This window comes from Pithys albifrons, chromosome Z (assembly GCF_047495875.1).
Source record: "Pithys albifrons albifrons isolate INPA30051 chromosome Z, PitAlb_v1, whole genome shotgun sequence".
NCBI classification, from domain to species: domain Eukaryota; kingdom Metazoa; phylum Chordata; class Aves; order Passeriformes; family Thamnophilidae; genus Pithys; species Pithys albifrons.
Genome location: NC_092497.1, coordinates 10,303,838 through 10,317,270, shown reverse-complemented (window position 1 = coordinate 10,317,270; position 13,433 = coordinate 10,303,838). Strand labels below are relative to the sequence as shown.

At 41.7% G+C, this 13,433-nt stretch overlaps 1 protein-coding gene across 3 annotated transcripts in view; it reads right to left on the bottom strand.

Moving 5' to 3' along the window:
* Window positions 1–730: 730 nt before the first annotated feature.
* Window positions 731–13,433, bottom strand: part of LOC139685107 (protein unc-13 homolog B-like) — a 112,225-nt gene continuing 99,522 nt past the window's right edge. For 2 of the 3 annotated variants that reach the window (XM_071581719.1, XM_071581720.1), the window contains exons 28-33: window positions 11,095–11,175; window positions 10,709–10,856; window positions 7,665–7,721; window positions 5,122–5,214; window positions 3,875–4,034; window positions 731–2,711 (exon numbers count right to left, since the gene is read on the bottom strand). In XM_071581719.1, the coding sequence (XP_071437820.1) occupies window positions 2,426–2,711; window positions 3,875–4,034; window positions 5,122–5,214; window positions 7,665–7,721; window positions 10,709–10,856; window positions 11,095–11,175 (825 nt within the window). In that variant the 3' untranslated portion in view covers window positions 731–2,425. The remainder of the gene's footprint in view (window positions 2,712–3,874; window positions 4,035–5,121; window positions 5,215–7,664; window positions 7,722–10,708; window positions 10,857–11,094; window positions 11,176–13,433) is intronic. The other variant, XM_071581721.1, reaches the window with a different exon arrangement.

Below are 13,433 nucleotides of genomic sequence, written 5' to 3'. Positions count from 1 at the left end.
CAGCACATGGTGATGCCCTGCTCCTGTGCCTTTAAGATTTACTTCTTGAAGAACATCCACCTTCCTGGATTCCTTTGCCCTTCAGGACTGTCTCCCAAGGGACTCTGTTGCTGAGCATACGTTACTCAAGAAAAAGTGGCATCTCATATCACAGAAGTTCTGAGACCCATGCTATCATGAAATATGAGTCTCTGAGTTATTTGACCTTGTCTGCTGGAAATTGGCAGAATCCCCAAAACTGAGAAGAGGGACTAGTTTACTTGACATCAAGACGGCTTATTCTTTCATCTCTTGTCAATACAATCTGCAGAGTATTAATGCTCATATGAGGCTGAAATTTATGAATTAAGTTTGTTATATAATTATTTTTCCTCACATTTTATCTGTAAAGTATCTGACTGCCTGTCTGAGTCTTTCCATTCAGCACCTTCATGAGACTATCTGAGTACAAAGGAATGTGACTTAAAGGCCAGACAGGAGAAAAAAAAGGAAGTAAACTATTCTCTCTGCTTTTTCTTGGTATCTCAGAAGTTATGATGTTATCATAAGTCAAAAACTTCAGGGAAAGATGTCCTAGATGGAGGCACCGTGGAGGAAGGGGGAACTTGCTGGGCATCTATAGCACCAAAGAAATCTACATACTAAACCACATTTACAAAGATGTAATAGTGATGGTTACCTATGGCTTAGCAAACCCAGTTACAGTTACACTTCAACAGACAACTCGAAATGCTGCTAAAAGAGTTTATTAAAGACCATACTAACAGTTCTCATAACAATGGCACGTACAATGATTCAAAATCATGACAAATAGCGTGGAGTTTTGAAGAGCATTATTATAACACACAATGGACAAGAACAAAGCAGATGTGCTGCCTCAGAACTCTACAAGCAGGCCCATGAAATACAGTAGTCACATCATACAGCTGTACAAGTATCAGAGAAAATAGGAAAAAAAAAAGTCATTCAATTGCAGTCCTTGAATTTATTGACAGTATTACAGTACTTTATGGGCAAGGACTGGCTTGTTCCAGCTGCACTTTCCAGCACACAAGGGCAGCTGGAAAAGCAAAAATATCCCCAATAAAAACCCTCCAACATACCTCAGGTGCAATCACTACTCCAGACCTTCCTGCTTACAAATTTTCAGTCAGAAATTCTGACCTCCCTGTAGTTACTTTGCTCAGGACAGTGTTTTGTTTTACAAGAAAACAAATGCAGGATGCTTCTTTAAGACAGTGCAAAAATATTTCAATGGTATCATCAATGGTATCATAAGATTAATGAGAATCAGTGTGGATCAATCACAGCATGGCCAACAGCATCTTCAAGATCAGAACTGAACAAACGTGCTGCCCCTTGACCAGCACTCCAGACCGAGGGCTTGCAGAGGGGAGGCTTCTTCTCTCCCAAGCAAGCCATCATTTCTGGGTTCATAGTGAGGAATGGTCTTAGCTACTCCAGGGTAACAAAATGCTACAGAAAGCCTGCAAGTATTAAATTGTCCAATCGTCTGTCAAAATCTAACAAAAGGATATAGAAGTGGAAAGAAGTACATTGCAGCCATGTAATTTGTCACGGCTCTAAGTCTATGACTCTAACATTGATCCCTTCCTTACCGTGTCGGTCACGGTAGCCAAAGTGTGCCTTGAGGAGTTGAGCAGCTTACAGTACCCCCACAGCGGCGCGGGATTCCTGGCAGCATGTGGGGATTTATATTCTCCGAGACACACTATCTAATTACAATGGCAGGGCAGCTGCAGTCTGCTCCTGGTGTGTTGCCTTTGCAGCTTTTGGCTATGTCTTAGGCCCCTCTGCACTTGTCTCCCATGCTCGCAGTAGCACACTCGTGGACATACATTCATCTTGTGTGCATCTCCAGAGTGATATGCCACTTCCTTCTTAAGCAGATGTTGAGCTGTCTGCCTATCATGTTGGCATAATCTCTGTCAGAAGATCCCCAGGCAGCTCCACAGTACATGAATTCAATGGGAGATAACTGCTTTGTCAAACCCCGAAATCATCTCCTCCCAATTTCCACACAGTTGTGTGTTTGCATCGTAGTGTGATTATGTAGAACCTTTTTAATGCCTGCCAACTTCAGAGGATAAAATCACAGTGCTGCATATCAACAAAACCCAGCAACTCCAGCCTCCAATATAAAATAATTTATATACACAAAGCAGAATTTGCATCTTAAATAAGAAGAGATTGTCTCATTCTCTATGGTGTCTTACCCAGCTACTAAAAAATAAATAATTCACATCAGATTGATGGATTTGTTTCCTATACAGCACACGTGCGCTATTGGAGCTGACAAAGACAACATGAAAAAAACCTTTTGCAATTAATAAAAGAGAATTGTTGAACACTTGCACATATTGGCACACAGCAGAAGAGAAAAGGAAACGTTACACAGCTCAGCTCAGGTGCCTTCCTCTGTGGAGCGGGACTCAGATTTCAACTTTACAAATTCTTTTGCAACTTCATCATTGGTTCTCTGAGAGAGAATCCTCAGGATTGTAAGTCCAGTCTCATCCATGTGAATCCTGCGCCCAAGGGGGCACCAGCAAGCACAGCTTCCTTTATCTGCTATGTCTCTGAGCTGCATCACTGCTATCCCCAGTACCCGGTCCTCCCGAGCAAAGCAGTAATCCTTCACACAGACTTGGAGCTCATAGGCATCGGGGCCATCTTCATTCCCCAGGATGCTGAAAAATACACACAAATTAGAGTTTCTACAGTGTATAAATTCCTCTGCAGAATAAAGGTGTCAGCAGTTGACTACAGTGTTCTGATAAGACACAGAAAACTCCTTTATACAAAAAACCCTGGTCAGAGAGGGAGAAGTAAAACCTATAGCACATGGACATTTTTGCTCATTTACAGCAGATAAGACAACCTGGTTACTTAAAAAGAAAAAACAAACAACCCTTTTCAAGTTGCCTTTGCTTGTGTTAAACTGTGAAATGAGAGGAGTGGGGAACATTAAAGCTGTGCTAATAGATTTTCAAGTCAGAAGACTTTAAACATTTCTGTGTATGTTAAGGGTTGCTTCATTTCAGAATTACTAATTTAATTAGATTAAGTCTTTGTTAAAGATTTAAAACCTTACATTAAAGCAAAAGCTAATAAAAATAAATCCCCAACCCTTATGATGTTTCTAAAATTATAAGAATAAAAGGAACAAAATCTCGTCACTTAGAGGAAGCCTGCCTTTCCTCACAGAAGTTATATGAACTGTCCCTCTCCCCCAGATGTTTACAGTCTTTTGCTGGTCAGCTCTGCTCCTCTCATTTTCACATGAACATCTGAGTGAGCACTAGCCTGCAGCTCCCTTTGTTGAGCCTTCAAAGAAGGAGTATGTCTTTGTAGTAATGAAAGAAAGCCAAATAAGAGACCAATACTCGATGTTGAGAAACACTGCAATTTTAGCAGTGCAACTACCAGTTCCAAGGGTTGTATCCTTGGAAACAAGTTCAGAAAGCATGTCCCACAGGTCAAGTTGGGATAAAAGTTCACATTAAGATTAGGAGAATGAAAAATATGTAATGAACTTTTGGTCTCAACTCTACCAATAAATAATACAAAGTTCATTAAAATGACAGAGTAGAATATGTTCCTAGGACACACAATGCATTTCAGAAGGTAGCTAAAGGACTCTGCTGGTATAGAACAGACCTCAGCATCCCACCTGCAGCAGAAACTCCCATGATCTAGCTTTTCCTGCCAAGCAACCAAAGACAGGGCCCAGCTACTGGTTCACATATTCCTCTGGGCCCTGAGCAGGCTGTTTGTGGACACTGAAAAGCCTTATCTGTTCTCTGCATCTGAACTTGCCACACCAGATACCTACGCTATTTTTCACACTTACAAGTGAAAGGTTTCATTGTATTTTGGAGCCCAGTTGTTGCTCTTTGACTTGGTTGTGAACTTCCTCTTCTTGTCACTCTGATGGGGCCCAATCATTGTGATTTCAACAAATGGACGGAACATGCCAGACGTCTGCCACTTCAGGTCGTTGGCTGCCACAACTGGAAAAGAGGGTCATCACCTGTTCCCATTGCTCTGGACATCTTTCTGCTCTGCCCTGCTTTCAATTTCTTGTTGCAGGGCACAAAGTCTAACTCAAAACATGACAATGTCATAACACACATGGGCAGGAATATTTTGTATTACAAAGATACACATGCTTTTATGATCTAATTCAAGTTCTGTGAAGGGAATCAAATGTTTGGGACCCCACTTAGCTTCTGTTATATGGATTGCCAAGAAATTAGTCCAAGAAAACAGGCATCTCTGCAGCTCTGGGCAGGCTGCACTGACAGTTCAGTGCTTACATCTTGATTATGTGTGGGATAAGGAAAAAAAGGGGCATTTTGAAGGCTAATATTAAGGTCTCTTAAGAAAAGGAAGATGAGACTGCAGGTAACACAAACAAAGCCTGTGAGCTGTGTGGTTCCAGAACCCAGCATTATTAGAATTTTCATTCTCTCTCTCTCTCAAGTTACTGCAGGGAACAGACTGAAGCAGAGGAAATAGCTCTGAAAATCAGCTTTTGCACTGCAGTGTAGATTTAGCCAGAAGAGAGGCCCAAAGAGTTCTTTATGTAAATCTTTAGAGGAAATTAAAGTAGTTAAGTAAGCTGTACTCTAGCAAAAGAGACAAAGGAGGAAGAGGAAGCCTGGGATGAATCACTACTTTGGTTATTTTCAGAGCAGCTCTTCAGGGACCAATGTGACCTTCAATATGGGAGAGAGAAGGCTCTGAACTCTTACTGGCTCTGTGATCTCTGGATATACACTGAGTGGTTTTGCAACATCACCCTGTCACGCTGCCCTGTCCTCTTCAGCACAGACTAAACTGTGGTGCCTGGTGAGAGCCATCATATGATTTCTGTTTACAGCTTATACCGTTGCCAATAAACAACAGCACTGTACATTGCCTTGTCATGGCTGGACAAGCTCATTTGCTGTTTCTCTGCATGTTCCAGATGTGAAACAGAGAAAACAATTCTGAATTCAGATCCCATGAGCTAATGCAGAAATATCATGGCTGCCAGCTAGAGATTTGCCTCAACACAGTCACAGTGCCTGAGCAGTAACACATGTTTTGCCATACCTTTCACCGTGACCTTGTGTTCACCAGTCCCTGGGTGCGTGTACAGGTCGATCTGTATGGACACTTCACCCACAGGATCATCCACACCAGAGCCTGTTGGAGAAAATTGACACCCCCCACCACGCACACATGGATTACTGTTTACTGACACCAATCTTTGCTTTATGGCCTCAGCAAGACAACATGGTTCTTTCACAGTGCACCTTCCATAGCCAGCTTTTCAGTCAACACCAATAATGTCACGCTAATGCAAGATATCACCAGGCTTGCATGCCCAACAGGCATAAACACTAACATTTCTTACACTCCACCATGAAGATCACATCCTATTAACAGTAAGAATTTTGGAAGAATTTAAAATATCAAGTGCTCAACAATGGACCTTCATAGAGAGCAAAGGTTTTTCTGAGGTTTCTGCCAAGATACAGTGTGTACATGCAGGCATTCCAGTGGTGGGCATCACATTCCTGTCTGCTCAGGGAAGAAGGGAGGACAAGAAACCCAACCACAAAACAAAAAAGAAAAAAAAGATGAGAAAGACATCACACAAGAGAGGAAATTTAGGAGGAAAAAAAAAGATAGATGTTAGTGATTAGCACAGAGCCATAGTGCAGTCTCACCCTCCGAGAACCTTTTGAATATCAGTTAAAAGTTGTCATCCTGACTGCCTATGTGCTTCCCGTCGGAGGATAATGAGAACCCCTTGCTTTGCTGTGCACCAAAAATGATGAGAGAGAAGTATGCATAATTTGCATTCTTGTTTTCCATTATCAGTTAGGGAGAAAACAAGATGTAGCTTCAAAGAAGAAAAGATAGCATGAGAAGATCTCACAAACCTCACAATTCATGTATTATGATTTTTTCATACTTTTAACTTTTAATCATAGTTATGTAATACATGGAAATTACATTTTCCTGGGTAGTAGAATCATGATGTAAAATAGAGAAGACGATTGGTTAGCAAATGAAAATGAAGTCTTTGATAAGATTGTGAGATCAATTTTACTTCTGCTTTGGTAACTGCCTGACCTCAGGTTGACAATTAGCAATGCTGTTGTAATTGAGATACCTACAGGGTAATTGAGAACCTATGAACAGCAGTGTTATATTGTTAGTTTTGAGGCTAACACACATTACTAACTGAAAAACTAGTCTGTTTGAAACTCTAGATAAGGAATCAAACATTTTAATGACACTCATCTAACAAGTCAACTTTTCCAAGAATGGTCTACAGTCAGCAAACCCACTTAGCTAAAAATGAAGAGGTTGCAAGCTAATACGTGCAATTCTCTGAAGAGAATTACATGCCACAGAAATATAGGCAGTGAAAGTCCCACTAGTATACAAGTATCTGAGCAACCAAAACAGAACTTCAAATTGTTACTTTAGGGTAGATTCTCATTCTTGACCTGAACAATCTTTAGGCTGTAAAAAACACTGAATGTACTGTTCCATCCCTGCTTAGAAGAACAGTGTTACTTCTTTTGATATATAAGCACAGAGTTTTAAAACTGGTAGGCTTAATTATTGACATGGCTCATCTGATGGTGTGGGTCTGTTGCTTATACTGTTGGCATTTTCCTTAGGAACACACAAGATTACCAACAGTATATATATATCTGCCAAATCCACAGAAACATCAGCCAGCAAACACTCAGGTCTTAATTTTATGGATCTCTAGTGTAATTAATAGGTTATAAAGGAGACACTGATGCTTCAGAATAATGACAGTGGAATCATCCCATTACCTTTGAGGAAGACAAAATTTAGATTATTGGGTTTTTTCCTACCTTCCTTCTTGTCTTTTCATACAAAAATCTTGTTCTAGTAACTGAAATTAACAAAGAAGACCACTCTGAAAAATGCAAACTGAGCATGTACAACTGTGTGTACACTCATGTTTGCACATTTAGTGACAAGCAGATTTAATTCTTCACATGAAAGTCTCACTGGTATTGCAAAATTGAAAGGTGAAACTGCAAAACTGAGCTCGTGCAATAGGTTACAGATGTATTTCACCTAAAATAATAAAAAGACTTTGTATAGCAAAAGATAAATTGAGAGATGAAATACTACAAGACTTAATTTTTTAGGGGTCTCCTGAGCAGCCAGACCTTAAGCTACCACTCTTCAAGCCAAATAGTTCCACCTTGAGTGCAAATCAGACATTTCCATGTATTACAGTGCCCTTCTTGGCAGACTACATGCATGCAAGTCCAGGACTTCAAATACACAGCCCGTGGTAAAGGGTAGGGGAACAAGTCTGAAGCATCTCCCAAAAAGCAGTCCATTTTCAAGACAATGTTCATATCCCATGAATAAATCTCAAGCTTGGGGACAGGCTCTCAGGCAAGGTACAGAATTCTAAACCACGCCACCTGTGGCTCTGTCTGTGGGATGCAAGCATTCAGTTAAAGTTCACTTCTACAGGGAACTACAGGCAACAGGACTCTGGAAAAGGTTTCTGAGCATGGGCAAGATGATTTCAAAAGCAAGGCAGCTGGGTAATGTTGTTATGGTAACAACATTAATCTTGAACATACCCTTATCAGGAAGAACGTCCTCATTAGCGGTAAACCTTATACCTTTCCCATCATGCACTGAAACATGAATTCAAAAGGCAAGAAGCAAGCAGAATATAAAGAGAGAAGAGTATGAATTACAATATAATCAGCAGTGTCAAACACAAGAAAAATATTCTAGCTCTTAATAATAGACAAAATATCCTCCTAGGTCTTCTGCCCCAGCCCAGGCTTTGTAGAGCAAGGCTGTCCATGAGTAAGGGATTGTCTGGGTTAAAACAAGAACAGAATTTGTGCTGGCATAACTAAACTGCAAGCCCTGATCCAAATCTGCAGAGCAAGCATTTAACAGCATAGTGCCATAGAAGCCTGCTTAGTAAGGAAATGAGAGCAGTAGGTACCTTGCTAACTGCAAAAGCAACCATTGAGCAGTGAAGAGAAACAAACAGCATTCATATAATTCTGCATGAAGCTATGTCTTCCCATGGGCTTGTAGGACACTTACCTTATGCAAATGGAAACATCAGTAACAGCTGTAAATAGTGATTCTGTCCCTTCTGTCCCTCCAACTTGTATGCAGATCTCCAAACCCACCTATCAGCTATGGTTACTGAGAAGTGTAAGCAAGTACACTTGGATTTAGCCCAAATCCCAGGAGAGAGTCATGCCTTTCTAAGAGATATTCCATCACAGATATTAGGTGGAGTAGCTCAAATCTTTTGTTCCCCAAATGGCATCCAAAATTCTCAAGCTTACTAATGTAGAGGATGTTGATTTGGACCAGCACAGTGGCCTCCTATCATGCCTAGTACCTGTTCTAGAGAGTGGCTCAGGTAAGTCACAAAAAATTCCATCAGTCAGCTATGAGATAATTGATGACATTGTGGCATGTGTATCTTACGTCCTAAAGGTAGAGTTTCATTCTTTCTAAGCTTCTTAAAAAATACATAAGGACCCATGCACACACTTCTGTGGCAGTCCTGTATACTCCCTGCTGCTCAGAGATTATGTTCCACTATCTTTGTGTTTCTCCTGATATTTGCCCCCAGTGAAGTTTCACAGTCAAGTCATGGACTGCATGAAGCTGATTTCTCATATCACCTTTGAATTTGCCACTTTGTGCCTAATGGAGCAATTTCTTCCTCCAATTTTAAACACTCCTGGCTGTAGCATGGCCTGCAGAATGGCAGTGCTGCACACTTCCTTGTATCTTGGTTCATCATGACAACATAAATAGTATCCACATAAAAAACTAGTTTCAATTCATGATTTCGATATATAATGGGAAACATTTGCATAGAACAGAAAAAGATTGAAAGCACTCAAATGTGCACTCAAGTTTCCTGTTAAAAAGTATTTTGTGTAACTGATGACAACAGCCAAGTTCCTAGAGTTCCCTTTGGATGTAGAAGTCTTTGACCTGTCTGGCCACTGGATGTCATCATTGCTCTTCTGGGACACAGCTACAGGACCATTCTCTCAAAGGTGGGCATGACTTTTTAGTTAACTTCAGTGTTTTAATGCAGTATGTTTCAACCTTAGGAAGACTGGACTGTGCTGATAAAGCAGGGATCACAGAATCATCACAGTTGGAAGAGATTTTCAAGATCACCTTGTCCAACTGTCAACCCAGCACCACCATAATCATCCCTAAACCATGTCCTCAAGTGCCACATCCAGACACCTCTTGAACACTTGTAGAGATTTCACCACCTCCCTGGACAACTTATTCCAGTATCTAACCACCCTTTCAATGAAAAAATAAATTCTAATATCTAATCTGAACCTTTCCTGGCACAACTTAAGGCCAGTTCCTCTCATCCTTTCCCTGGAGACATGGCAAAAGAGACCAACTCCCACCTCACTACAACTTCCTTTCATAAAGTTTCATGTCCGCCCTGACCCTCCTCTGATGATGATTCAGCCCCCCAAAACTACACTCAGCTTTTCACTTTAGAAATAAACCTTGTTTTGCTTAAAAAAATCTCTGTATATTCTACTCTGTTAGAGGAATGCCAGTATTAAATAGCCTCATTTGCACAAAAGGGAAATGTGTGTCAGCTAGGGACTACTTTCCCCTTGATTTTTGGGCTTGGTGTGATGGTATATTGACAGAGCTAGCACCATCTGTAGGGTCGCCAGCTCTTGTAGGTTTGGAAGGATTAAAAGAAGAAGGATCCCATGCAAAACGATGGCAGAAGTACATCCCCTTGGAGCTGTAAGACTCTGCTGCTGCCATGAGGTAGCCTAACAACATGTGTTGTATTTAAACAGCCCAAAAGCCTAAAAACATTAGTTTTGGGTTTGGCCTAATCTCTAATGGCATCTCTCCCCTCTTACTGAGATTAACGAGATTCATAGTCAGTTCGTGAGGGTCCTTAACTAGAGACCAAATTATTCTGTACAACAGTCTGGAGATGCTCACATGAAAGCAATGAAAGAGACAATTAACTGTTTACCCCTTCAAATTCAATGGAACAATACCACTAAGCCACATAAGGCTTCCCAGAGAGCCACCAAAAACTGCAGTGACCCATCTCAGCAGCTTATTAATATGTCGTGGTGATCTGTACGCATCTAGCTCCCACATATTGTGTAGTTCCACGACTCATCACATTGCTGTCAATCAGCCTGAGTCAGGACTCCACGGGCTGTGCTGGCAGCTGGCCTGTGACACAAGCACTGACTAGTTTCTGCAGTGGTGTCTTGCTGAAATGGTGCTCCCCCCACACTGTATAAGTCTCAGTACAGTAATTTCAAATTTCACTTAAGTCACCCACCCACATTAATTCATGAAACGTGACTGATAAGTGAGGATTACAGAGAAAAAAGACCACAAACATCCCAGGCCTTATGTTCCACATATCTCTGCTCTTGCAAAATGTAGTCATGGAGTGGGAAATCACCCCCTTTCCCTCCTTCCCAGTTTTAAAAGCTCTGAACTGTCATGTTTTCAGAAACGTTACTGCCAAAAGCACTCTACGAACTGGCAGTACAAGACAGATAAATTATGGACAGAGCAGAGTGCTCCATTCAACTCTGCCACCAACACAGAAGAGTCTTACCCTGAGCTGTCTGACTCTGGACAAAGGTTTTGATGAGAGTATCTGTGGTCTGAGTGTAAAGAGAGAGAGCATATCGAAGTGACTGTAGGTCTGGACTCTTCTCCAAGAATGTTTTCTTCAGACCATTCCCACCAGCATGGAAATATTGCTGGAAAAAAACACAAAACAGCCTCTGTAGTGGAAATCCAGCTCCTAGACTGATACCAGCTGCTCATGGCTTTCCTTTTCCAAAGCACTTAAATATAAATATGCTGACTCCCAGCATGACAGTTGCCTGAGCCTATACAAGTTTACACAAACTCCTGCCATTTCTGAACTGGGAGAAGCACTATCCTCCCAAAGAGGATTTGTAAGGGAAAAACAGAGACAGAAATGGCATCACTTACTTTGATTGTATCCAGTGCCAGGTCCAGAACAGCACACTGCTTTGGAGTGAGACTCCTAGTTTCTTCTCTCACCATATGATCCTGCAAACAATCATTATATTTGACATGAGCATGCTATCAGGGGCTAAAGGAAAAGGAGTCCCCATTAGCATCACTTTCTCTGGAATCATGTTGTAGCTATGTGGTGACAGCATCAATTCGGCTGTTTAAAGAACACTTAATGAAATCTCTCAGAGTCATTTATTACAGCTTAACTTGAAAATAAAGTAATTTTCTCTCTTCCTTGCAGGCACAGGAGACATAAATAAGGAAAGGAAGTGGACAGAGATAAGTGACAATTTAAAATCACAGTTTGTATCTCTAGAAAACCCAAACAGAAGTCTGCCTGCTACCACTGTCATTCTACAGCAGCCACAACAAAACTCTTAAAACATCACCTAAATCAAGGAATTCCGATTAACTATAAGTCAAAGTTGTTATATGTTGTTTCTGGATGTTTTTAACTCTTCTAACTACAAAGGCCACTAAATCATCATGTCATTTGTGTAGAGGAAGAAAAACATAAACCATGTTCTAGAAAATACATTTGCTAAAAGAAGATATTGTTCCCATTAAGACCCACCATCTCTAATAGCAAAAATCCATAAATCACTTGGGAAAGAATTCCCTTTCCTGCAGTGGGAGCACACTTGTTAGACTCCTACCTGACAACAAGAATGTGGCATCCTTTGGTATTTCACTAAGCTCTTTCTCTCTGATGCTTAGTGTAGGTCTCAGGGGAAAACAGCATATTTTAGGAAGTCAGAGGTTTGCACAAACCCAAATTCTAACTGGAGGGTCAGGCCAGCTGACTGCAGGTTGGGTGCTAAAGCATTCATGAAAAAGATGAAGCCAAATCAGGCAAAGGCTATTTATGCCTACTTTAAGCATATTATAGCCTCCAATAAGAGACAATTCCCAGAAGACAAATCTGCTGAATTGCCTTTGAGTAAAGCATCTGCTTCATGCAGGCAGACCTGCTGGCTATCTTGCAGCCTGGTGATTCTTCACACTGCCTGGTGCTGTTTCCATTCATTATCCACCACAATCCATCTCTCGCCTGATGGAGACAGGGATTGCCGCAGCTCAGGTGCAGCGCGAGGCATTTGCCACACTTCTCACAGACATGTAGCTGGCAACTTCACACAGTACAGCATTACACTGCACATAAAATGCTTCTCAAGTTCTCAGTACCTCAGACAAGTTCACATAGTGCTTTCTTTAGTAGAGACATGCCCCCACTTGCCTCTTTCCCCCACACAGGATGCTCCTGGTCTGGGGGACTCATGTGCAGTGGCACAGTACTCTGTAAGCTGCAGTGTATCTTTTGTTGTGACAACCTGTCCTGAGGGGAGCAATACCTCTCCTCCCTCTTCTTCACGAGCTGGGAGTAATTCAATTGAAGATAATGTGGCTTCACACTTCAGCAGACAGAGGGTAAAGCATTCTTTTCTCTGTCTGACAGTCAGATTAAGAGCAAAATCAGCCAGAGCCCAAAGCCACATTCGTGGAAGAGGCCAATTTAGTCAGGGTACATGGGTTCCCAAGGCAGAGTGACTTTCACATCTGCTAAAATTACTTTCTAGGCCTGCCTGCCAGATTCCCAAAACTGTGACAGAAACCAGGTGGTCAACATTTTTCTCTTGAACACCTAAAGAGCTCATTTAGCCCCATTCTGAGCGGTCACTCCCCTGGTGCTCATGCTGTCAATGCACAGCAACACGTCACTGCTTTCTTTGAGTTTCATAGTGTCATTTACTTCAACACATTATATAAAAATAACCCAGCGACTGGACTGGCAATGCTTGCACCTACTCACAGAGGAGCCCACGACTGTCATTCCCCTGCATACCTGCCCTCTGCAAATCCCACACTGTTCCTATAAAGGACTGAGCAGAGTGCTACCTTGCACTCCCCAGATTGCCAGCCAGGAGCAAGTCACAAATATTTACATCAAATAAAAATGTAACTTCAAGCAGAAGTAAAAAACCCCAACTAACCCAATAAACTTTTCCTAGTCTCTTAGAGTCTGCCTTGTGTTTCCCCCAGGCACTCTCAGAAGAAACTCTGTGGTCAGAGTCTGGCTGTTTGCCCTGGGGGCAGAAGAAGGGAGAGGAGGTGGCTGCTCCCTGCTCCAGCTGCTGGCTATTAGGTAAACCAAGCAGCGAGTTTGATAAAAAGTGTGAAGCAGATAACGTGGCACCTATGTGCCAGGTTTATGGCTGGCTTTCTGAGCATTTTAAAATACACTGTGAAACTGATTTGTCATCAGGACAAGAGCCTGTGCTTGTCAGGTCTGT